We start from the raw sequence: 26,741 nt of genomic DNA, 5'->3' as shown, positions 1-26,741 counted from the left end.
ACCCGGAAGTGGGTGCCGAAGAGGTAGGGCCGGAGTTTCTTTAGGGCCCATACGACGGCGAAGGCTTCCCTCTCGATGGTGCTCCATTGTTGTTCTCTAGCCAGCAGGCGCCGACTGATGAAGGCCACGGGAAGGTCGACTCCCTCCGGGTTTACTTGCGATAGGACCGCCCCAATGCCGTGCTCCAAGGCGTCGGTCTGGACCACAAACTCTCGGCTGTAGTCGGGGGCTTGGAGCACAGGGGCGGTGCACATGGCAGTCTTTAGTGTCTCGAAGGCTGCTTGGCACTCGGGGGTCCAGTGCACCTTCTGTGGTAGTCTTTTGGAGGTCAGTTCTGTGAGGGGCCCCACAATGCTCCCATAGTCTTTTAGGAAGCGCCGATAATATCCAGTGAGCCCCAGGAAGGCTCGGACCGCTGTCTGGGTGACCGGGGGCTCCCAGGCCCGGATGGCTCCCGGCTTGGTGCCCCAGATAGGTCACGGACCCTTGGCCTATCTGGCACTTGCTGGCTTTTATTGTCAGTCCGGCCCGTCGGAGGGCCGTCAGGACCTCCCAGAGGTGGGTCAGGTGCTCGTCCCAGTGGAGGCTGTATACCGCAATATCGTCCAGGTATGCGGCGCTGAACTCTTCTAGCCCCGCTAGCACTCTGTTCACTAGTCTCTGGAAGGTGGCCGGAGCGTTTTTCATGCCAAAGGGCATCACTTTGAAGTGGAAGTGGCCGTCGGGGGTCGAGAAGGCAGATCGCTCTTGGGCACCAGGGGTGAGGCCGATCTGCCAATACCCAGCCGTGAGGTCGCGGGTGCTAAGATACTTGGCGGCCCCCAGGCGATCGATCAGCTCATCTGCCCGGGGGATGGGATGGGCGTCGGTCCTGGTGACGGCATTCAGCCCTCGGTAGTCGACACAGAACCGGAGCTCCGGGGGTGTGCCGGGGGCGGCGGCTTCAGGGACCAGGACAACGGGACTAGCCCAGGGACTGTTTGAGGGTTCGACTACCCCCAGCGCTAGCATCTTGGCAACCTCGGACTGAAAGCAGGCCTGCACTCGGTCGGGAACTCAAATGGCCCGGTGTCGTACAGGCGGGCTGTCCCCGGTGTCTACATCGTGGACACACCACCGGGTGACCCCGGGCGTGAGGGAGAATAGGTCCGCAAACTGCCCCAGCAGCTTCCGGCAGTCTTGGTGCTGTTCTGGGGTCAGGGTAGAGGAGAGCGTGACCCCTTCGACGGAGCCGTCCCTCTCGGTGGTGCTCAGGAGATCTGCTAGAGGCTTGGAGTCTTCTTCAGCTCCGTCATCTGTAGCTAGCAGCAGGCTCCGTTCCATGCGGGCAAAGTGAGGCTCGAGCCGATTGGCGTGTAGAACCCGGAGGGGGTTCTGGGGGGACTCCATGTCCACCAAGTAAGTGACGGGGTCTTGCGCTCCACAACTTTGAAGGGCCCCGTCCATTTGTTCTGTAGGGCACAAGGTTCGACCGGGGACATGACCCAGACCTGCTGGCCCGGCTCGAACTCGATGGACGAGGCGTTCTGGTCATACCAGCGTTTCATCTCCTCCTGACTGGCCTCAAGGTTGGCCTCGGCAAGTTCCCGGAACTTCCGAGTCTGGTTGCGGAGGGTCAGGAGGTACCGGTAGACATCCGGTGGGGCATCTCGGACGGCCGTCTCCCAGCCCTCTTTGACCAGGCTGAGGGGACCTCGGACAGGATGCCCATACAATAGTTCGAAGGGGCTGAACCCCAGGGACTTCTGGGGCACCTCTCGATAGGCAAACAGGAGGCAGGGCAGCAGGACATCCCATCTGCGTCGTAGCGGTTCTTCTAGGCCCTTGATCATCCCCTTCAGTGTTCGGTTAAACCGCTCTACCAGTCCATTTCCTTGGGGGTGATACGGGGTGGTGAACTTATATGTGACCCCGCACTGTTGCCACAGGGACCGCATATACTTAGATATAAAGTTTGTGCCCCGATCACTCACGACCTCTCGGGGGAATCCGACTCTGGAAAAGATCCCCATTAGCGCTCGGCCCACCACGGGGGCCGTGATAGTTCGGAGGGGGATGGCTTCGGGATAGCGGGTGGCATGGTCCACGAGGATGAAGCGGTGTCCCTGAGAGGTGCGGGGGTCCAGGGGCCCCACTATGTCGATCCCCACCCGCTCGAAGGGGGTGGTTACCACGGGAAACGGTTGGAGCGGGGCTTTGACTTTCGCCCCGCTCTTCCCGCTGGCTTGACAAGTCGGACAGGTTCTGCAGTGGTTGCTTACATCGTTGCGCATTTTCGGCCAGTAAAAATTGGTCACCAGGCGGCTGTATGTTTTGTCCTGCCCCAGGTGCCCGGCGAGAGGCACGTCATGTGCCAGGTTCAAGAGGAAGTCTCTGAATCGGAGGGGGACGACCAGCACCCGGCTGGCTCCCAGTTCGGCAATCTTCTGCTCGCTGTATAGGAGATCGTGGTCCCAATAGACCCAGTGGGACCCCGAGGCGTCTCCGGCGGCTTGAGTGGCGGCTTGTTGTCGGATTCCCTCGAGGGAGGGACATGTCCTCTGTTCCTGCCGGAACTGCTCACGGGTGGGGCCACCTTCTTGGCGCCTTTGGGCTAGTTCGGGAAGGTGGCCGAGCTCGGTGATGTCTTCAGGGCCGGGTCCCTGGGGCCCGGGACCCAGGTCGACGTCCTCGGAGACGGCGGGCGGCGGAGGTGCGGGCCACTCCAGTTCTTCAGGCGGGGTGTCTTCGTTCGGGGCGGAGGCCCAGGCGGTCATGGATCGAGTGGTTGCACAGACCCACTCGGGTAGGCCTAGCATCCCCAGATGCTCTCTCCGCTCGACGTGGGCCCAGGGGGAACTTTCCAGGTCGTTCCCGAGGAGGCAGTCCACAGGGGCATCGTCCCGGACGGTCACCTTCAGCATGCCCGACACCCCTCCCCATTCGAAGGGGATACGTGCCATCTGGCACAAGCTCTCGGAGTTGTCCGCCGACCGTACTGGGCACAGGACGTTGGGTAGGATTTGTTCAGGGGTTACCAAATGGCAGCGGACCGCCGTCACGCTGGCTCCAGTGTCACGGAGGGCTTCGGCCCGGTTCCATTAATGGTGACCCATTGGCGGTACTTCTGGGTGTTGACTGGGGTCGGGGCTCGGGGGATCATGTCTCTTTCGCCCAGGCACACCAAGGACATAGCGGCGGGCTCCCACTCGGTCTGCTCGGGGTCGTCGTCCTCTTCTTCGCCTCTTTCTTCTCCCAGGGCGGCGGCCGCGATCTGTCGGTTTGGAGGACTGGTGGTGCCGGGTCGCTGGTTCATCGGGCAGAGAGGGTCATTAGCATAGTGACCCGGCCGCTGGCATCTGTGGCAAGTAACGTTCGGGCGGGGCCCCGGTCGTGCTGGAGCGCCCCCCTTCGGCCCAGGGCTGGCGAAGTGGAGGTCGGGGAGGACCCCGTGGGGGTGTCTCGGCCCCTGTTCTGACCTCCTCCGCCGCCTCGTGGTCGGTAGTTCCCCGGGGATCCCCGGCCGTAGTCTCCCATCGGGCTCCGGGGGACTCGGGTGCTCACCCATCTATCAGCCTCGACAGCGAGTTTTCGTGGCTCTGTCAATTTGCTGTCGAGGAGATGCTGCCGGAGTTCGATGAAGCAGTTGTTGGAAAGGTGTTCCCATATAATGAGGTCGACCAACTGCTGGTAGGTGGTGACCTGACTGCCTTTGATCCACCCCTCGAAGGCTCTGCTATAAAAGTTCACGTATTCCACCCAGGTGGTACCGGGGATTTTTTTACAGTCTCTGAATCGCTGCCGGTACATTTCGGGGGTGAGTCCGTAGCGAGTGAGGAGGGCGGTTTTCATGTGTTCGTATGAGGTCATCTCGGCATCCGGGAGCTCTAGCAGGGTGTCCCGCCCTTCGTTGATGAACTTCCCCCACAGGCCGGCGCCCCAGTCCTTGAAGGGTACTCGATGGGCGGTCATGGCTACTTCGTAGGCTTTGAACCACTGTTGGATGTCGTCGTTCTTATAGTACTCTTTGACGACATCCTTGGGTATGTGCACCTTCGTGTCCACAGGAGGGGGCAAGGCCTTGCCCCCTGAGGCGCTGGCCTCGTTCGCTTTGGCCTTGATTTCTAGTTCCTTTAAGCCACGCTCATGCTCGAATGTGAGTCTCTTTTCTTCGAGGTCTCTTTGTCTACGTTTTTCTTCCAGGTCTCCTTCCAGTCGTCGTTGTTCTAGTGCTATTTTTCTTTCCGCCAGCTGTAGTTCTCCGTCTTGCCGGAGTCGAGCGAGCTCCAATTCGTGGAGCCGGTTCCTTTCTCGTTCTAGGGCGTCTTCGTGGGAGAGGCCTGTGTCTAGGTTTGCGGGTCTTTCCCCCGCTGGGGTCGTGTTGGTCTCCGGGCGTCCGTTCGGGCCCTGGTTATCTTCATTCTGGGGTGGCGTGTCTCCGGCTTCCACCCATGCTTGTAGGGCCGATTTAAAGTCTTCCTTGGTGCTTAGGCCAGTGGTAGCGATGCCTAGATCTTTGCAGAATTGTTTCAACTCCTTATGACTGTACTCTTCCATTTTCTCTTTCTGGAATTCTGCAGTCGGTCTTGTTTCTTGAGTAGTCATGCTCGCGGTGTGTTTTTCTCGGTAGTGGTTGAATCACTCTGTACGATTTGCGTTGGCTCGGATCGCACCGCCTGCCACCAATGTTAGAAAGGCGATCCCGGGGAAGGCAGAAGATGTCTGACTGACCACCCCTAGATCCCCCCCTCTGTCTAGAAGTAGCCGAGCGTTAGCGAGAGGCCTCCTGGGTGAGGGTCCTCTCCTAGGATCGTACAGCAGAGTAATCACACCACTACAAATGGACACCACACAAGAGGATAAGTTCTTAGGCTTTATCAAGAATAAAGGTTGCTTGTCTTCAGCGATATGTACAGGCAGATCGAGGGATCTGTAAAGTCTCGTAATTAAGGGACAGAGAAGCGGGACAGTCTTAATACTGGTGAAGGAAGGGATACCCTTCGCACAGCTCTCAATCCTCGAGCCGGGGGGTTCCGAGCAGTCGAGCCGCGGCAGTGCCAGCAGGCTCCAAGGATGGTTCAGTGAATATGGACCGCGGCAGCGCCAGCAGGCGCCAAGGATGGTACAGCGAAGATGGACCGCGGCAGCGCCAGCAGGCTCCAAAGATGGTTCAGCGAATATGGACCGCGGCAGCGCCAGCAGGCTCCAAAGATGGTTCAGCGAATATGGACCGCGGCAGCGCCAGCAGGCTCCGAGGATGGTTCAGCGAAGATGGACCGCGGCAGCGCCAGCAGGCTCCAAAGATGGGTGCAGGTTACAGGGGAATGAGTTCGTCTCGGGGTCAGCCGCGACAGCGTCAGCAGGGCTCTCGACTCCAGGATACAACTGGCGTCCTACTCCAGGGCTGGCCCAGATATAGGACTGGAGTCCTTTGATGTCCGGACCCTCGCGCCTGGGGGTCAGAGGGGCCCGGATGGTGGTGTCCAGACACCCAGCAGGGGGGTGGAGCCGGCGCCCAGGGAGGCCGGAGGGCGATCGATACCAGGCGTCCAGGGACGACCGGAGGGCCATCGAAAATCCCCTTCTCTTGGATCTGTCGAGCGGCCACTCTACCACCCGGGGGGATCTTGGTGCCTCGATGTCGGGGCGTCGCTGGGGCCTTGGCCGAGGCCACGTGCTCGGGACGTGATGGGCCCACGATGGAGTCGGGCGAGGCCTCGTGCTCGGAACGTGATGTGCCCAAGATGGAGTCGGGCTGTAGGGGTGGTCTGGGGTGGTAGCCGGACCGGCAGGGTTGGGGCGTGCAGGGTACGCCCTGTTCCAGGGGGGAGAGCCGGGGTTTGCCAGGGTGGTTGCTCTCGTCGGTAGCTCGTGTAGGGTCGTGCCAAGGGGCGACCGTGGCTCGATGGAGGGCCGATGTCGTCCTGGGCCCGCCATGCGGGAGGGGTAGGACCACGCCATGAGGCCGGGTCCAACACAGCCTCTCTGTGCTGACGTACAGCGATTATCAGCTGTGGCCTCTCCTTCACCCCCTGCCCTGCCAAGCAATCACGCTGAGGCTGGGCTGGGGAGGGGTGATTGTTTGCAAGCATCGGCCTCCCAGGGGGCCTGGTGTTGCTCAGGCCTATGAGCCATTTTCACCTCGGCCCCCTGAGGCCCACTGCCCGGAAACAGTGTTTGCATTAGTCCTCGCCCACAGCCGTTCACATTCAGGGCATAGTGGGCGAGGAAGAATGGGTCTCGCTGTGGGGGCCAGGTGATGTTTGGAACTCGCCATCTTCACCTCCGCCTCCCCCTGGCTACCTGGCTACCTTGGATGACACAGCAGCTGTGTTTTGTGCTCCCCTGACAGGACATTGCCCTGAGGCCTGGAGGACTGATTAATTTACTAATTACAGGGGTCTTACCTCTGTTCATGTGCTCCTGAGCTGAAGGTCTGGGGAGGGCTAAGTTGGTTCGTAATAGCAGGGGCTTTCCTGCTTTTCAGGGGCTCCTGCGCTGGAGGGCTCGAACAATTTTGGGGGCCTTGCTGTTTTTTTTAGTTGCTCAGCATGTAGGCCATTGTCAACTTGGCCCTGTGTCCTGCGCAAGAACAGTATCCTCCCACTTTCATTCCTTGTCAGTGCAGATGGTTTTTCATGAATGGGCACGCCCCTTGCATGTGGGCCACGCCCCTTAAATATGGGCCACTTTTTTCGACAGTGCCCGGGCCAAATTGTGATCTCAATCCGACCCTGGTCTGTGACTCCCTCACTCCCTCCCTCCCTCCCTCCCTACCTCCCTACCTCCCTACCTCCCTCACGTGTCGCGTGCCGTGAGACCGCTGTCGATCTCAGTCCTGCCGCAAGTTGGTCGGTGGATCTGAAACTCTGGTCGGCTGTGGAATGACCCGTGGGTGCAGAGAGAAGCCACAGGCAGTACCAGCTCCTGAATTTAGAGGGCTTTCTCCTCCAGAGCGGGGAATCTGCTCCCTCATTTATCTGACTCACGTGCCTCATGCAGCGCCTCGACATCCCTTGCTGGAAACACTGGAAATCAGACACAGAAATATCATAAATGAGATACGATTTGTATTGATAAAAAAGAAACTGCGAGCGTTTCCTAGAACAAAATGTGGGTACACGAAGATGTGATTGCTGCCTCAGAAGCCCCTCGTGTGAAGTCCTACTGATAGTTTAGTCGCGACCGAGAAGCAAGGCTGCGCGGAGACCTGAACCCCACCAACGTGCAATGCGGGTGTCGTGCCATAATGTGTTTTATGCATGGATATTTGATGCTTTATTTGTAAAGCGCGTATTCACCCCTGAGGTGCGTCGAGGCGCTGATCCCAACTCACCTGTGAGTTTTTGCATACACCACGGAAGGCACTTCTGGCAGGTGCAATATACATTACGCAACCTGCCCTGCCGGGGTCTGCCCCTCTGTAACATGTCCTGGGGCCTGCTGTGCCTCTGGGCGCCCCTTCCTCCCGCCCAGGCACAAGGCGCTATGTTGTGAGGTACATGTGAGACGCACAGGTATACCAGATAGTGAACCTTCCTCCGGAGCGCAAGAAAACATAACCCTCCAATACAGTTACAAGAGTTGTTTTTGATTTTATTTTTATTACCTCTCTTGTGTTGTTGTTATTATTATTAATATTATTATATTTATTATTCATACCGGCGTTAATTTATATTAATATTCGGTTTACTGTTTTAATTTTTATGTATAGTATATTACGCATGTTATTATTCCTTATTTGATATTTTATACTATAATCGTAATTATTAGCGCCACTGTTACTACTTCTAGTAATGATGAGTAATAACGCAGCGGTCTGTCGCACGCATTCGTACCGCGTGCTGTAAATAACTCCAGATCGCTGATTTCACTCTCCGTGGGAGGATTTAGTGCTCTAAACCCGGCCTCGAGATGTTACCCCTCAAGACTCAACCCACCGGGCTGTCTTCTCTGGGTGCATTTGTTCTCGGGGTATTCGGTCGAGAGAGATATCCTGCTGCAGCCATATTTCAGACCGAAACTATTTGCTTCAAAAACTCACTCTCTACTACTCACTGTTTATTACTCACTCTCTACTACTCACTCTCTACTACTCACTCTCTACTACTCACTCTCTACTACTCACTCTCTACTACTCTCTACTACTCTCTACTACTCTCTACTACTCTCTACTACTCTCTACTACTCTCTACTACTCCCTACTCACTATCTACTACTTACTACTCACTCTACTACACACTCTCTACTCCCTCTGTACTACTCGCTCTCTTCTACTCAATCTCTACTTCTCACTCTACTTCTCACTCTACTACTCACTCTCTACTACTCCCTCTACTCTCTACTACTCACTCTACTACTCACTCTCTACTACTCTACTCTCTCTACTACTCAGTCTCTACTACTCTCTACTACTCTGTACTACTCACTCTCTACTACTCTCTCCACTCTCTACTATCCACTCTCTACTATCCACTCTCTACTATCCACTCTCTACTATCCACTCTCTACTATCCACTCTCTACTACTCACTCTCTACTACTCACTCTCTACTACTCACTCTCTAGTACTCACTCTCTAGTACTCTCTATACTCTACTACTCACTCTCTAGTACTCACTCTCTACCTCTTACCTCTCGCTCTACCTCTCGCTCTACCTCTCGCTCTACCTCTCGCTCTACCTCTCTAAGAGCACACATATGCACATGTATAAATATATATATATATATGCATATGCATTTATATGTATGTGTGTATATTTATATATATATATATATATATATATATGTGTGTGTGTGTATATATATATATATATATATATATATATATATATATATATATATATATATACACACATACATATATAAGCATATATACATCTGCAGATCTATATAAATACATACATATACATATATGCATACATATGCTTGTTGTGTGTGTTTTTGAAACGTAAATAAAATGTGTTATTTGCAATGTCAATAGCTTAAACTCGCGTAAATACGCGACCTATTGCATTGCAAATCCAATAGGTCTCGCATTTGCGAGAGATTAAGCTATTGGCATTGTAAATGACAATGCCATTTATTTATGTTTTGAAAACCAACACATAAATAAAAATGTTGTCATTTACAATGCCAATAGCTCTAACTTTTGCAAAGGCGAGACCGTTGCATTGTAAATGCTTGTTGATTTATTTAACAGACTTGCTTTCTTTCCAAAACTCAAAACTTCTCTAGGTACTGAAGGTAGTATTCAGTACCCAAGATGCTGGCTTTAGATTTGAAGTTGGTCAGCAGTTCCAAGGGACTGGGGAAGAGGTAGACATTTGGCCCAAGCCTGACTCGGCCTTCGTACATCAAGAAACCTCAGTTAGGTTGAGGATCACGGGGTCTTGTTGACTGATCTGGTTTTATACCCTATATGGCAGGGACCAGATTAGGAGCACATGGGGCATAACTGATTTCATCGAGGTCATGCAGCAAGTTATGATCGAGCCAGGGTTAGAGGCACAAGAGTGATGGGGCTGGTCTGAAGTCACTCGAGGTTTGAAGAGAGAGGACAGGCCCTGCAACCCCTATTCACTGGGTATATTTGTGCAATGGAAGAGGCTTCTGCATGTAAGTGCCTTTGTCTAGAACAAGGAACCTTAAGGATAATGTTTCCAGTAAAAACAGGGTGAGGGCGACAATTAGCTATGATCTGTACCTCTGTCCCATCAACGCATGTTCTCTTTGTGCCATTTTCAGATGGGTGCTTACCACACAATTGAGCTGGAGCTCAACCGCAAGTTCACTCTGGCCAAGAAGCAGTGGGACAGTGTGGTGCTGGAGCGGATAGGTGAGTGTGACTGAAGCGTTGTGAATACACCAATATATGGCACGTGTGGCTGCGTGATGTGTGGGGCTGCAGAGGACAGCTGAGCATGGCACACACTATTGAGTTTGTCGCAGTGTGGTATTATGTTACGTTGTTTTTATAAGGCACAGAGCTATCCAAAAAGGGTTTCCCAGTGCCAGCCTGAAGGATGGAACAAAAGTATGGTAATATTGGTTAAATAGCCATGTGTTTAGACCTTTGCGAAAGTTTGCGAAATTTGTTTCATGTCGAAGAGATACAGGCAGAGTGTTCCACAGGATGGGGCAGAGAAAGGCAAAGGATTGACCTCCCATCCATGAGAGTCTGACACTGGGTACCAAAAAATTACCCTGAGTAGTGGAGCGCAGTAATCGTGAAGGGTGATAGGGTTGGGTCAGGGCTTGAGCTCAAAGCTTTGAACTTGACATGGCTTTCCTCTTTCTGCCAGTGGAGATCACGTAGATGGCTGGAGATGGAAGTGGCTCTGGGAATTCGGCATAGTAATCTAGCTGCAGCGTTCAGCACTACCTGTAGCTTTCGCAGTATATCTTTGTTGGCCCCTAGATAGAGAATGTTACCATAATCTATTCTCGAGGTCACAAGTGCCCGGACCACCGTTCTCTGGGTGGAGCAAGGAAGCATCCAGAAAACGTTCCTCAGCCACTTCAATACCGCGAAGCAGGTAGCTGCTACCTTTACTACTTGCTGTCTCATGGACAGCCGGTCGTCAACAACAGAGCCCAAATTGCGGACCTGTTGAGTGGGCTGTGGTGGAGTTCCCAGTTCGATGGGCCAATGCTGGGGACCCCATAGGTATTTGTTGTTCCCCAGAATAAGAACCTCCGTCTTATCGCGGTTAAGTTTAAGCATGTTTGTTTGCATCCATGCTGCCACTTTCCTTAGGCCATTTTGGAGAGCTGATGGACCAGACACCTTCTCAGAGGAAAGTGAGATGATGAGCTGGTTATCATCTGCATAAGAAAAAAGAGACCACCCGTCCTTATTTATTTATTATTTATTTAAAACATTTGTATAGCGTGGCTGTCACCTTGCAGGTATCCTGGCGCTGGAGAAAATTCTCCTCAAGTGAGGAGACTGAGAGCGGGTAGCCAAGTGAATGGAATTAGGGGAAGAGCCAGGTTTTGATACGTTTTCGGAAGGGAAGGAGTTGCGTTATTTGGCGAATGTCAAGGGGCAGTCTATTCCACAGTTTTGCAGCTGCAACTCTGAAGGATCTTCCCCCAGTCCTAACCTTGTTGAATCTAGGTACTGTGACAAGGCAGGCTGAGGCTGAACGGAGGGTTCTGGTGGGGATGTACCAGGTAAACATGGCTTGCAGGGGTCTGGGCCCGACTCCGTGCAGTGCTTTAAAAACAAGGCAGAGGGCTTTGAAGGCCACTCGCTGCCTCAGAGGGAGCCAGTGCAGCTCGGCCAAGGCCTGCAATAATCGCCAGTGGTTTAACATAAATATTAACAAGCACTGGCGTTGCCAATAGGTCTCGCAGTAGGAAAGTTGGAGCTATTGGTTTTGTAAATGACATTTTATATTTATGTTTTGTGATTTACAATGCCAATACTTTTAACTTTAGCATATGTGACACTTTTAGTATTTGTAATGTCACATGTTTTGTTTTGACTTGACTTAGATGTATTGATATTACAATTAACATTGGCTTTTAATTTTTTTAAATAATTAATACTTAAATAAAAGTGATTGTAATTTTTAATGGCAATAGATTAAACTTTTGTAAATAACTGTTGTGAAGATTATGTTCAGTGACTAAAATCCAAGAACAGAAGTGAAATATTAAAAAAATTTTGTGACATTTGCAATAAAGCTTCAAACATTGAGAGAACATATTTGAACTAGTGAAGCTGTGGTGGTGCTGAGTGAAGCTGTGGTGGTGCTGAGTGATGCTGTGGTGGTGCTGAGTGATGCTGTGGTGGTGCTGAGTGATGCTGTGGTGGTGCTGAGTGATGCTGTGGTTGCGCTGAGTGATGCTGTGGTTGCGCTGAGTGATGCTGTGGTTGCGCTGAGTGATGCTGTGGTTGCGCTGAGTGATGCTGTGGTTGCGCTGAGTGATGCTGTGGTTGCGCTGAGTGATGCTGTGGTTGCGCTGAGTGATGCTGTGGTTGCGCTGAGTGATGCTGTGGTTGCGCTGAGTGATGCTGTGGTTGCGCTGAGTGATGCTGTGGTTGCGCTGAGTGATGCTGTGGTTGCGCTGAGTGATGCTGTGGTTGCGCTGAGTGATGCTGTGGTTGCGCTGAGTGATGCTGTGGTTGCGCTGAGTGATGCTGTGGTTGCGCTGAGTGATGCTGTGGTTGCGCTGGGTGATGCTGTGGTTGCGCTGGGTGATGCTGTGGTTGAGCTGAGTGGTGCTGTGGTTGAGCTGAGTGGTGGTGCTGAGTGGTACTGTGGTGGTGCTGAGTGGTGCTGTGTTGGTGCTGAGGGATGCTTTGTTGGTGCTGAGGGATGCTGTGGTGGTGCTGAGTGATGCTGTGGTGGTGCTGAGTGATGCTGTGGTGGTGCTGAGTGATGCTGTGGTGGTGCTGAGTGATGCTGTGGTGGTGCTGAGTGATGCTGTGGTGGTGCTGAGTGATGCGGTGGTGCTGCTGAGTGATGCTGTGGTGCTGCTGAGTGATGCTGTGGTGCTGCTGAGTGAAGCTGTGGTGGTGCTGAGTGAAGCTGTGGTGGTGCTGAGTGGTGCTGTGGTGGTGCCGAGTGGTGCTGTGGTGGTGCCGAGTGGTGCTGTGGTGGTGCCGAGTGGTGCTGTGGTGGTGCCGAGTGGTGCTGTGGTGGTGCCGAGTGGTGCTGTGGTGGTGCCGAGTGGTGCTGTGGTGGTGCCGAGTGGTGCTGTGGTGGTGCCGAGTGATGCTGTGGTGGTGCTGAGTGACGCTGTGGTGGTGCTGAGTGACGCTGAGTGGTGCTCTGGTGGTGCTGAGTGATGCTGGGGTTGCGCTGAGTGATGCTGGGGTGGCGCTGAGTGATGCTGGGGTGGCGCTGAGTGATGCTGGGGTGGCGCTGAGTGATGCTGTGGTGGTGCTAAGTGGTGCTGAGTGGTGCTGTGGTGGTGCTGAGTGACGCTGTGGTGGTGCTGAGTGACGCTGTGGTGGTGCTGAGTGACGCTGTGGTGGTGCTGAGTGACGCTGTGGTGGTGCTGAGTGACGCTGTGGTGGTGCTGAGTGACGCTGTGGTGGTGCTGAGTGACGCTGTGGTGATGCTGAGTGGTGCTGTGGTGGTGCTGTGGTGGTGCTGAGTGGTGCTGTGGGAGTGGTGCTGTGTGCTAATAAATAAAATTAAACACATTCTGGACCTTATTCAGCACACTTTGGAGCGCGCTCTGAGAACTGAGCTTTTCTTTGCAATAATTTTTTCAAGCCTCGTACAAGCCACCATACTTAGTCACCCCTTTAGTCTTGGGAACGAGACTGTTTGGTTATCCATATCAAATCCCTTGACTTTGATTTGATGACGCAATGCATTCTGGGAAGCCAAACACAATGAAACAGTATTCAGGGTGATGCCTGCGCCCAGCAATGCCTGAAAAAAGGATGTCGCGTAACATTTAGAGTTTCCGACTTTGAAACTGGGGGACAGGGTTCGAGTCTCAGAGCCTGCCCTATCCGTGCAAACAAAAAAAGAAATGTAGACATGCTGATCAGAAGAAGAAATAAACTGCGAAACTCCCCCTCAAAAATGCAGATTGATTTAGAGAGAGGATGTGATGTAATATCCAGAGCTGCAAAGTTTGGAAACTGGTTTTAGTCTCGGCTCTTCCTGTGCCTATTAAAAAAAAAAAAAAAAACATTACAGAGACATGCCGATCGGAATAAGTAAAACAATGGAGAAGCTGAGAAACAAACAAACAAAAAAAATGCAGATTGGAAACAAAAAACGCAACGGAAACAAAAGGATAAACAAATGCCGATATGTAGGGTTATTACCACTACGGTTATCTTTTCTGAACTCCCGCTGGATGAACATGTATAGTTAGAAAAGCCAACATTTCGAAAATAAGGGCAGAAACAAAAGAAAAAGTCTCAGAGCCTGCCCTATCCGTGCAAACAAAACAAGGGAGGAAGGGTGACGAGACGCATGGGGAGCAGCAGGCTTTGATGTGCCGGCCGGCAATGCAGTGAATAATTAGGGGAGGAGAAATGCCGGCCTGAGGCCAAGCACAAAGCAATGAAAGTTAAAGCAATTAGGGGGGTGGGAGGGAGGCTGATCCTCGTACAAGCCACCATACTTAGTCACCCCTTTAGTCTTGGGAACCAGACTGTTTGGTTATCCATATCAAATCCCTTGACTTTGATTTTATGACGCAATGCATTCTGGGAAGTATAGTCTTGTTTTATTTCAATTGCACTAACACCCGACAGCAAGCGTTTTAAAAGGAAAGCCCTGGGCTAGACTTATTATTCCTGTCTGGAGGGAGAGTCAACAAATTAAGTGTAAAAGTTGAGGCGCGGGTGTTAAGAGTCCGTCCACGTGCGGACCCATGAAAACCGCTGGGCTTTAAATCATTGCAGCAAAGGTGTTTTTGAAAATTTAAGTATGTGTTTATTTCTGTAACACACACACGTGTTTCACCTTAGTGCATCACATTATTAGTATTATAGTTGGAGCAATGTGTTATAAAATCAAATATGAGAGAGGTTTTGGTTCAGCGCATATCCAGAATGCACGTATTTGAAGGCCCTCCTATGATGATAAACTGTTTCGCTGCAGATCGCTTTAATTGGTAGCTGCAAGACAGCCTCTGTGTTGCTAGCTCTCTGCTGTGCCTTTCCCGTCTATAACAAGCATTGGGTGGACATCGTGCAAATCACATTAAGTTAGAATGTAATGTAATGGATTGCACACAGACATCCACATAAGGCAGCATGCACATTCATACACAGCATTACCAACCGGAGATACATTTACACACACACACACATGTCCATGCACATATATACAAGAACACGCACACAGGCACTCCTAAGAATATGTGCACACTTAGACACATATGCATGCAGGCACGCATGTGCACATATACATGCCCACACTTTTTTTGTCTCACCCCTGTGAGATGCCTTGAATGAAATATTCAATTTACATGTTTGGAAAATGTAAGCATTTGAAGTGCTCTGACAGGGGCAGCAGACAGATGCAGATATGAGGCAGATAGGGTGGCAGACATAGAAACAAGAGACAGATGAACAGATGGAGATAAAAGGCAGATATGGCGGAAGACAGGAATAAAAGACAGAGATGAGTGTGTGAGACAGTGTAGAGCATCACAGACGGGAGGAACAGATGTGAAGAAGCAAGAGATATTAAGGACAGAGAGCATGATGAGGCACCATGGGTAATGAGAGAGTGCAAGAGAGGAAGGCGAGAGAGAGAGATGAAGATAGAGATGAGTGTGCAAGATGAGAAAGAAAGAAAAAGGGGAAAGAGATGAAGACACAGTGGTGAGTGGGTAAGGTGAGAAGAGAAGGAGAGAGGGAGAGATGGGGTGACGAGTCACAGGCAGACAGAAGCGCACTCATATAACCCATGATATGGCGGGGAGCGAGCCTGCTTAGAGGAGAAAACCAGATGGCCTGAGAAGCGTCCGTGAAGCAGGGGGCGGGGAGCCGAGCCCTTTCATGTAGCGCGGCCGTGGAAACAAGCAATTAGGGGGAGGAGAAGGGAAGCCAGCGCACGCTGGGTAAGCCTGTGGGAGGGACGCTGATTGCCTTGAGGTGGGGAAATGCGCGTGCTTGTGGTCACGTAATTTCACGTTAACTCGAAGAAAACCGCACCGAAAAACCCTTGGTTTGACGAGTATTTTGACCACTAGAATTCTCCATTTTCCTTTCCTGCGGAATGGAAAAGGCGAGACCTAAAAAGCAATGGACTAAGAATAGAGCCCTGGGGGACTCCAAAATCGGATGAGTGAAGTTTGGAGGTGGCAGCAGAGGAAAAAAAAATGTGCGGTTGGTGAGAAAAGATGTCAACCATTTCAGATCTGAACCATAGATGCCGAGGGATTGAAGGGATTTTATTAACACGGTGTGAGACACCGTGTCAAAAGCAGCGCTCAGATCGAGTAGTACGAGAGCTGCTGTATCCCTCATGTCCATGTGGTGTCTCAGCATTTCCGTGACACCCAGTAGAGTTGTCTCTGTTGAGAAACCAGCTCTAAAACCAGACTGAGAGTCATGTAGAAATGTAGAGGATTCAACAAACTATGAGTTGGAAATTGATATGTTTTTCCAGAATTTTAGAGTATATGGGAAGTAGAGAGATGGGCCTAAAGTTGGAGAGTTGGGCGGGATCTGCGTTGGCCTTCTTCAGGAGTGGAAGAATCATAGCATGCTTCCACTCAGGAGGAACAATAGCTTCCTGTTGTTAAGAAGATCTATAATTAATTTGAGGGAGGGTGTGTCAAGTTGTTACAGCACCGTAGAGGGTAAAAGATCCCGAGGTGAACCAGATTTGATGCTGCCCAAGATTTTTTTTTATGAATTAATTTCTATTGGTGACCAGTATTGCTGCAGGTAGGTGAGTGTAGCAGCACATGGATAACTGTTTCAGAAATTATTTTGAGCCTACTGCTGGAGTGGGGTAGATGCATCCTAGTAGTAACCACTGGATAATACAGCCTCCTATTAATCTTTTTAATATCTGTAACCTTCCTTTCCTGTCACTTGTTGCTTATTCTCCTTTAGGTCCTTGGCCTTTACTTTCCGCCCCCTTGCCCCATTCGTTCTTTTACCTCCATTGAGTCCCAATATACATGTTTCTTCCCACTCCTTGCCTCCAACCTAGACAAGTTTAGATTCCAATGACTCCTCAGGGCGTGAGGTTTAAACCTGTCACCACTGTGGTCACCTGCCTGTTCTCTGGCTTCTTTTTGATCTGTCCTTCAGGGGTGGATAACATGCTCTCAGTTCTGTTTCTATAAGAGGGCCCACTAGTCAGGCTTCTGCCTCCAGAGCTTCATTCAGTATTGCAGAACATCCGAGCAGGGCACGTTTCACAACCGATACTACACTTCTCCAGTATTAGGGTGTCTTTCATAGATTCACATGCTTGAATATTTCCTGTCGTCGAAGTGGAGCCCCACGGTAAATAAAATAGCAATACAATCCCAATAAAATATGTATACAAAAACATATCACACAAATTCCAAACCAGAAATACTTATAAGTACCAGGTTAGCATTAACACGTAGGAATACATAGGAGAAAAAGAAACACCTTTATAACATATCAATGTCATTATGTTAGTCCAAACTACAGCCAATGAGGCGCAAGCACCCCTCTAGAACCTTCTCCTCAGAGGCTCAGATCCTCAGATTTTCTACCGCACGTCGTGTGAAAGGAGTCTCCCTGAGCTCTGATCAGTTTTCTACTTTTCTTCTGGTTTCCAGTGTTTCCACAAAGTCTTCAAGTAAGAAGCCTTTGTTTAGACCTTATTCTTCTTGTGGGAAGTTGCGGCTCTTCTCTGAGGACCCTCACAAGAAGTGTATATACTGCTTCTATCCAGACCATGAGGTAGGCAAATGTAAAATTTGCAGGACTTTTTCCATCAAGACCCATAAGGATAGGTAGGTACATCTCCTCCTTTGGTCACAGAGGTTGAAAGACAAGGATTCACCTCTCTCCGATGCAGAAAGCCTTGTGTCAGGTACCTCAAATGCCGCTTCAAAGCGTAGCAGTGTGCAGGAATTGCCATCTCCTTTTTTGAAGAAGAAGAAACTTTCATTCATGAAGGCTCCTGCGGTTTCTCCACCTTTTCCTGCTACGCCTACGCCCCGAGATCTGACTCTCAGGCATCTACAGCTTCTTCTAAGCATGTTTCTACCAAAAAATGTGCAAAAACGTCGACGGGACGGCGAGATCTGCCGTCTCCAGCTTGTCGACGACGACAGTGACGACGACTTCTGCTTCTGGCTCGTCGACGGTGGCTGCGTCGACGTCCTCTGTGTCGACAAAGGCATGCCTCAGCTTTAAAACTGTCTCGTCGACGATTCCTATCGCCTTGAAGTCGAAGAAGGGTCTCTCGTCGTCATCAGGCTCTTCGTAGAAGATAATTGTGAAGAGGGTCTCCTCGTTGTCAGTTGCTCTGTCGACGAGTGCTCAGTCGACGACGGCCTCGTCTACGGCGGCTCTGTGGACAGCGGCTCTGTGGACGGCGGCTCTGTCGACGTCTGTGCTGTTGTCGTTGGCGACTTCGACGACAACTTCGTCGACGGTGGTGTCATCATCCTTCATCTTTGCCTCTGGTGCCACTTTCTTCATCCGGGTCTGGCTCTTCCACTGTTGACCCTCTGCACCAATGTCCCCAGGTGCCTTTGGACCAGCTCAATATTCCAAGTGACACGCAGCCTCCGTCACCCCTGTTTGACACAGGTTCAGAACAGGACTCTTGTTGACTGACTGACTGAAATATTTGTAGAGCGCACGAATGCCGTGGCGTCTTGGCGCTAAGATACAAGGGGAGGGGAGGACAGGGGAATAGATCAGTTTAGTTAAAGAGCCAGGTCTTTAGGTCCTTTCTAAAGTTTGCTTTAGATTTTTGGGCACGGAGTGAAAGGGGTAGCAGGTTCCAGATTTTTGCTGCCTGGAAAGAAAAGGACTTGCCGCCCCAACGGGCTCTCTTTATTCTGGGTTGGCATACTAGGTCAAGGGTGGCAGACCTCAAAGTACGCGAAGGTACATAGCGAAGGAGGAGGTTGTTGAGGTCGTCAGGTCCCTTGCCGTGTAAAGATCTGTGAACCAGGCAAAGGGCTTTAAATTGGATGCGACGTCTGACCAGGAGCCAGTGCAGCTCCCGGATGGCACTAGACGTGGGGTGACGTCTGGGAAGATTCAATAGTGCTCTAGTAGCCGCATTTTAGATTGCCTGGAGTTTGGATAGCTGTTTTTCCCCTGCTCCCAGATAGAGGGAGTTGCAGTAGTCTATCCGGGACATTACCAGGGCTCCCATCACCGTTTTCCTTAGTGTGACCGGGATGTAGGGTAGAACTTTCCTAAGCAGTTTGATGTGGTAGAAGCAGGTGGACGTCACCTGATTCACCTGGGCTTTACAGGAGAGATCTTTGTCTAAGAAGAAACCAAGGTTTTTGACTTTGTCCACAGGGAGAGGGCAAGTTCCGGCAGCAGTGGGCCACCATAAGTCATTCCAAAAGGAGGGTTTGTGACCGAACTCAATGATTTCAGTTTTGTCTGTGTTCATGCGTAGAAAATTGTCGCTCATCCAATTTTTCACCTGAGTAAGGCATTGTCTGAAACGTTCTGCCGTAGCATCAATGGAGTGTGAGATGGACACAATGATTTGTGTGTCGTCGGCGTAGGACACCAGTTGGAGACCATAGGATCTAATCAGGGCTGCAAGGGGGGTGACGTAAAAATTGAATAGCGTCGGTGATAGGGCCGAGCCTTGTGGGACTCCCCCCGGAAGAGAGAATTCAGCGGATTGTAGTTCGTTCCAGATCAGTTGGTTGGTGCGGGAGGTTAGAAAGGAGGTGATGAGTGCCAGGGCAGGGCCAGTGAAACCTAGGGACGCAAGTCTTTTTAATAGGACCGAGTGGTTTACGGTGTCGAAGGCCGCTGTGAGGTCTAATAAGATCAGGGCCGATCGGCCACCTTCGTCCATGGTTTTACGAATTTTTTCGGTAGCCATGATAAGGGCTGATTCTGTAGAGTGGAGGGGTCTGAAGCCATGTTGTGAAGGATCGAATAACTTCACTTCCTCTGCGTGTTGCATCAATTCCTGGTTCATAGCCTTTTCAAGGATTTTTGCAGGTAAAGGCAGACAGGAGATGGGACGATAGTGTTTGGGCTCCGAGGGGTCAAGGGAATCTTTTTTGAGAATGGGTCTGATGTAGGCCCTTTTCCAGTTTTTTGGGAACTCTCCATGAGAGATAATTTTATTGAGCAGAGGGGTTAAGGTGTTTACGATGGTCTCAGGAATCTGGTGCAGCACGTACGGGGGACATGGGTCGAGTGGGGAGCCAGATTTCATCTGAGTAAGTAGATCTAAGACTCGCTGATTATCCAGTACAGAGAAGTTCGAAAAAGGGGGGTAAGGATTGTCGGTACATTCAGCTACACTGGAGGGTGTATCGGATATCATGGTCCTAAGATCGTCATATACTATCTGTACTTTCCTTTGGAAGAAGGTGGCCATATCATCTACGAAACACTGGTCAGGACTAAAAACCGTGTCGCGAGGGGTTTTAGTTAGGTGGGACACAGTTTTGAAGAGTTCTCTAGAGGAATTTGTGGAATTTTGGATTTTCTCTGTGAAATAGGCAGATTTGGCTTGAACTATAGTGAGTTTATACTCATTTAGGGTTTTAAGATATTCCAATTTTTTCTCGTGGCTATAATCAGTGCGCCAAGATCTCTCTGCCCGTCTGCACTTAATCTTGATTGTTTTAACCTCCGCCGTATACCATTGAGCGGTGACGAGCCGTTTAGTGTTTTTTTTTAGTTCGATTGGGGCCAGCAAATTGGTAGCCTCGGTAATCCAACTGGTGAAGTTGGAGGCCCAGTCATCGCTGTTGCCACCTACGAAGTCAGGAGGATTTCTATCCAGTGTCTCCGCGAGAAGGTTGGGGTCAAGTTTTTTCCAGGGGCGGGATTTTTCGGGAGGTTGGTAGCTACGACGTTGTGTTGGCGGATTTTTTATTTGTAGGTTAAAAAAGATGGCGTTATGATCCGTCCAGGGTACAGGGTTAATGGATCCAATGTTAATGGAGTAGCTATTGGAGAAAATCCCATCGAGGGTATGCCCTGCTGAATGGGTAGGTTTATCAATCAGCTGTTTCATATCGAAGCTGAGGAGAATATCAAGAAGAGTGGCTGTGTCAGAGTCATTATTTATTTCTAGGTGGTAGTTAAAGTCACCTAAGATTGTATAGGTGACTGTATCAAACGTGGATTCTAAGAAGGTATGTAAAGCTTTAATAAAAGGATCTCTGGGGCCAGGGGGGCGATAGACTAGCATTCCTTCAAAGATCAGATGATTGTTATCTTTAATTTTAAAGGTCATAGCTTCGGCCTCTAAGTCTAGTAGAGGGCAAGCGATAATTTTAAGATGTGATCTATATATTATCGCTATTCCTCCACCTACCGATCCTGTTCGATTCAGGCATTCAACAGAGTAGCCTGCGGGCGTGGCGATGTTCCAGTCAGGGCCAGAGGCCTGAGATGCCCAGGTTTCCGTAAGAAACATGATATCAGCGCTGTGATCGATAAGAAGAGCTTCTATCTCGTATTTATGTTTAGGCATTGACCTAACATTAAGTAAGATGCATTTAAGGGATGCATTGCCGTGTGGCCTTAAATGGGAGCTGTTTTCCGAAAGGTTAGGGGTAATAGGCAATGGGATGGTCGGTGGGAGGAAGCTGCAAGAAGAGCACCTAAAGATAGTATCAGTGTTGTAAAAATCCATTTTGGTGGGGTGGTCACAGCGGTGTTGATCCAGTCTGCATAAGTCTTGTTTAGAGTATTGCAGATTGGATAACCGGGCAGAATTTCCGGCCCTCGGCACGGATGTGGCGCGGACGGGCGCAGACGGGCTTGCCTTAGGCGCGCCTTCGGCGCGCAAACGGCGCGCCCGCTGCGCTCGTCCGCTGCGCGTCCTGTATTTGCACATACTTATGTGAGAAGTGAGGCGTGGGTGGGGGGCGTGGCCGACCGTAGTGGCCGTGGCCTCGGGGTTCCCTGCTGATGTCGTCAGCAGCAGGAGAAGAGCCGCTGTAGCGATAAGTCCGCTACGCGGGAGATTTTGTATGCAGTCGCTTTTCTAAAAGGGTGCTAATGAACAAAATCAATAGTAACAAACAAAGTATTTACACAATTTTAAAAACTAGGTGGGGTAGCGATCTATCTCCCGGCTGTGCCTCAGGAGGGGTGTATCTTTTGGAAGTCGCGCTAGCACTCAGCGCACTTAATAGTTTTTCTGAGGAAGACGAGGATGATCAATTCTGGGCGGCACGTAGCCCTTCGGAGCTGGTCATAAAATGTCAGGACTATGGGGATGATCATGATGATTCATATTTCCAAGAGGAGGAACCTTCTACTCTGGTTCCTACAGCGACACTACCACTTTCCCTCATTTCCAATCTCCAATATATGTTTGAGGATTACAACAGGCGTTTTCCGCCGTCTCGTCATGACTCTCCTCTGCCTACAGCGCCCGCACCTGCAGCAGCTCCGACTTCTGCTCCGTTGCCACAACAAGCAGCGCCATCTGCTCAGGCTACGACCCCTATTCAGGTCCATGCTACAATGTATGCAGATGATGAGGATGATGCTCGCCCAGAGCAGGAGGACGGCGAGGTTCAGGCCGACGACGATGATGATGATGGCAATATGGTAGATTGGGACGATTATCAGATCCAGACACTGTCCCCGCCTCTTGCGACTCAAGCGGATTCCCCTCCTGTTGACATAGCCAGCTTTCACCAGATTATGGATAGAGCGGCGCTCCGCTTTAAACTTCCTATGGTCCAAAAGGATGAAGACTGTTTTCTTTACGACTTTAAAAGTCAACCTTTTAAGCAGGTCCGGACAGTTCCCATCATCGACTTTATTTGGAATGAGGGTGCAAGTTGATTCAAACGCCGAATTCCATCCCAGCGCAACAAGCTCGTTTGGAGAAGAAGTATAGGGCGCCCCATGGTTCTCCAGCTTGCCTGGTTGCGCAGCCTAAGCCAGATTCCGTGGTCACCCAGACCGCCCAGCGCCGTTCCAGGAACCCATCTTCTCCAATTACTGCTCCTCCTGATCGCGAAGGTCGTTGCTGGGCGGAAATTTTCTACTATGGCTTTCACTACTGTGAGGGCCGCAAATTCTCTGGCCATACTGGGCAGCTATGACCACCAGATGGTCTGACATGTCTGCCTTTGTTGCCTTCATTCCTGAGTCCTCCAGAGCCGAGGCGCTGAAGATTCTTCAGGAGGGGGAGAGAGCGTCCGAAGAGATCATAGACTGCTCTCTGGATATCGCCCGCACTGGCTTCCGTCAGCTCGCAGGAGCAGCTGTTCTGCGACATCAGGGTTGGCCTTGTTCTACCTCTTGTCGCCAGGAGGTTCAGGCGAAAATCCTTGATATGCCTTATGACGGCGAATCGCTCTTTGGCCAACACGTCGATGAAGCATTGCAGACGATAAAGAAGGATACCGAAACAGCTCGTTCCTTAGGCACTTTGCAGTTCCACAAACCGCCTTTTCGTGGCGCGCGCGGACGCGGCACCACCTCTTCTTTTCGCGGCGGATCCAGCCAGTACCGCTCCTACGGTCAACGAAATCAGCGCTATTCCTCCCAGTCGCAACAGTCCTCTCGCCAGCAGTCTTCCAAATCGTACCGAGGAAAGTCTTCCTATAGAGGCTCCGCTTCCAAGAGGCAATGACTTGCCTTCCCCGCTCAAAGTTGGACGAATCTCCCTGTTCTTTTCACAATGGTCCTCAATCACCTCGGACCGTTGGGTGCTGGACATTGTATCAAAGGGCCATGCCTTGGAGTTTGTCAAGTTTCCTCCTCACACTCCTCCGACTAGTCCGCGTCCAGCACACCTCAAAGAACTTTTCCAGCAGATTAGTATCATGATTCAAAAGGGTGCCATCGAAGTGGTTCCCAAGTCTCAGAAAGGGATGGGATTCTATTCCCGGTTTTTCCTCATCCTCAAAAAAGACAGGCGACTGGCGTCCAATCCTCGATCTACGGGCACTGAACCAATATCTAAAGTGCTAATCCTTCCGCATGCTCACGCTCGTGGAGATTCTACGTCTTCTCTCCAAGGACGACTTCATGAGCGCCATTGACCTTCAGGACGCTTATTTCCATGTGCCAATTCTTCCATGCCACCGGAAGTATTTGCGCTTCCGGGTAGGGCGTAGAGACTTTCAGTTCAGGGTGCTGCCTTTCGGCCTGCGCTCCGCCCCTCGCGTCTTCACAAAGGTCTTGGCTCCAGTGGTGGCTTTTCAAAAAAGAACCTATACCCCAGGCACTAAATTACTTTTATAACTTAATGGTGTATCATATATCGCAAAAACATTACAAAACACCTCCCCTCTTTCAATTGATGGGGTAGGAGATACATCCATATTGTGCCATGATTAAAATTGCCCAGGCCCTCTTCCTAAAATAACTGCTGTGAGACGACAAAAAACACACACCAAAGTGTCACGTTCAGACAAAAAAGAAAAAGTGTGTGTAAGCGAGATGGCACCTCACGGGCGAACCACCAACGGGAACCTGGCAGGTACTCACCAGGATTGCCCTGTTCTCATCATTGGTGCCATCAAGCCAAAGAAAAAAATTGTCCAAAATAACAAACAAAGATAGTGTTTGTAAATACATGCAGTGTAGACAAACCACAAATGACGTACATTAAAGTCAAAACAACATAGAAACCACAAGCAACACGAATCTCCAATTTTATTATTTTTCTTAATGTTGGTTGTGGATTGTTAAAAAAGTGAGTGTGGTTACTACTTATCCACTGCAATATGGAAGTTACCACCCCCGTTGCCAACGTGACAACATCCCCTTCAGTCAATTCCTTCGCATCAGAAGGAATTGTACAGACATCAAAGACTTCTTAACTGAGGGAGATGTACTCAAGGAGAAGTTGTTGCAACGGGGGTATCCTTACCGGCTGGTTAAGGACAGCTTCAAACGGGCTCGGTATTATAACCGAGAAGCCATGTTCGAACCTAGGGACCCTAACCCCAGGGAATCTATTGTCTGTATCACCCGACACTCGACCATAAACAACCAACTAAGACAAGCAATTAACTCTAGTTGGTTTTTGCTCAATCTAAACCAAGACCAAAGTGCGCTACCGAAACCCATTTTTGCATTTAAACGCAATAAAAACCTCAAAAATCACTTAGTAAAAGGTAAAATGCGAGGACCGGAACCCTTAACACAGAGTTCCATCACTGGGACCAGTCCTGTGACGGGAAACCATAAATGTGGTAAATGCCATGCATGCCCAAATGCTCTAGTGGGAAATGAAATAGTGACTCCCACCCGTACCATTCACCTCTCTAAAATGAGCAATTGTAGGTCCTCCAATTGTATTTACATCATCATATGTCCATGCAAAACACCATATGTTGGTGAAACAGGAAGGGAGATCAGGTTGCGCATTGGAGAGCACAAATCCAACATACGCACTGGCAAAAGAGGAGCTCCTCTAGTTGAACACTGGATATCCAAGGGACATTCCGAAAACGACCTCAGATGGTCCATACTGGAAAAAATTCAAACTCCTGCAGGCACTAACCCCACATCGCTGAGAAAAAAACGTGAGGTCTTTTGGATCTTTTTTCTCAACAGCATGGAGAAGGGCCTGAACGAGGAATGCCCATGGGCGAATGCCCTACTGTAAATTTTGATTTAATTATACCTCGCTATCTGCCTAGAGTATTCCTCTGGTCTGTCGATCGTCTTAAAGTACTCTAAATCTCAACCTCTGTTCTGTAATGATGGGTCCCCATTACAAGATGGCCGCCGCGGTTTCACCGCAGGAATGTACACCTTTCTAAACCCGTCCTCTATGTCGCGTAAACGCTAGGATTCCCTCGCGTCCCTACACCTGAACCCAATACCGGCACCCATATTCAGTATATATAGTCACACTCAAACGCCGTACGTTTTGCCTACCCTCGTGTGAGCGACCCGGACCGCCGACTGGAGACTGCCCCTTGCCTATGCGTCAGGTAAGTCTGCTGACTAAATTGAGCAGTCACAGCTTTAACCCATAACCGCCTTCTTTGTATAATCCCCGCATTTCGGTAATATTCGATTGTCACCCCCCAGGTTCCATCTAGACGGGATCAGACTAAACCCGAAACCAACCTGACGGCAGTACCGACGAATACGCCCAAGACATCCTTTGTGGTAGGCTAGCCCCTATATTAACGTTTACCTTCAGCCGATGCTCCTTGCAGCCTAATCCTCACTCATCCCACCTCCCCTCTCTTCCCTTTGTTGTAGATAAGTCTAACCTACATACTCAGCCGGCGGCCCCAGCTCTGACCAGAATCCAACTGTGGTTTTCGCCCCAACCTAGAAAAGGTACCCCTGAAATAATTCCCTATGTTGTTTTAACGTGTGTCTCTCTTGGTGTCAGGACGATACTAATAGTTAGCGTCTAAACTAAACTGCCATTTCTGATGTTTTCAGGTATATTTATTCTATATGGGTAGCAGACAAGGTCAGCATCCTCCTACTGTCCTCCACGGTATCTCCCTTTTGATGTGAAGGTATGTGTTTACAAACTGTGACACTGTACCTTACCATTTCACTTTTAGGCAGAAACTAATTTAGGGCAAGACAAGCATACTGATGTGCCTTTTGTTCCACCCCAGGGACTCACAATCTTACTTATCCTTGCGTTACCCCCCTTGGGGTTGACTCCGCCACATACAACTGGGGACGTGATCCCCTCTATCCCAGCCATTCACCCACGGCAACACGATCTTTTCCAGGCATAAGCAAATTGCCTTCAACTGTGGTTAACCATACGCCAGCTCCTTCCGTTACCAGTAGGTAAAAATCTTGAACAGCACTAACATTATATCAGGCTAAAGGAGATGTCCTTCGTTAATATTTCCATCTAGGCACCTAAGTGTGTTTTTTTCTTCTCTTTTTCTAAAAATGTCTATACATTGGTGTGGTTCCTCTATTGTATAATTGTTGTCTCTGGGCCTAGTCTGGACGGTACAAACTGTTAGTCATTATTTGTATGAGTATTTATATATTTCTGCCTTATTGTACCCTGAACCCACGCAAGCATGTGTTCTAAAATATATGTTTTTAATATGTTTCTTCATACAGATCTTCTGTACATGTGTGGTTCCTTCTTCTCTACCCCACTTTGCCCTGATGAAGGTGTTGCCCCGGACGGGGCC

General features: G+C 50.3%; 1 protein-coding gene across 1 annotated transcript in view; it reads left to right on the top strand.

Annotated features, from left to right (window-relative positions):
- Window positions 1-26,741, top strand: part of PELO (pelota mRNA surveillance and ribosome rescue factor) — a 260,968-nt gene that overhangs the window by 60,086 nt on the left and 174,141 nt on the right. Inside the window, exon 4 of the mRNA XM_078652883.1 lies at window positions 9,726-9,816. Coding sequence (XP_078509009.1) covers window positions 9,726-9,816 — 91 coding nt within the window. The remainder of the gene's footprint in view (window positions 1-9,725; window positions 9,817-26,741) is intronic.

This window comes from Lissotriton helveticus, chromosome 7 (assembly GCF_964261635.1).
Source record: "Lissotriton helveticus chromosome 7, aLisHel1.1, whole genome shotgun sequence".
NCBI classification, from domain to species: Eukaryota; Metazoa; Chordata; class Amphibia; order Caudata; family Salamandridae; genus Lissotriton; species Lissotriton helveticus.
Note: the sequence above shows the minus strand (reverse complement) of the source record. Positions and strands in the feature narration are given on the sequence as shown.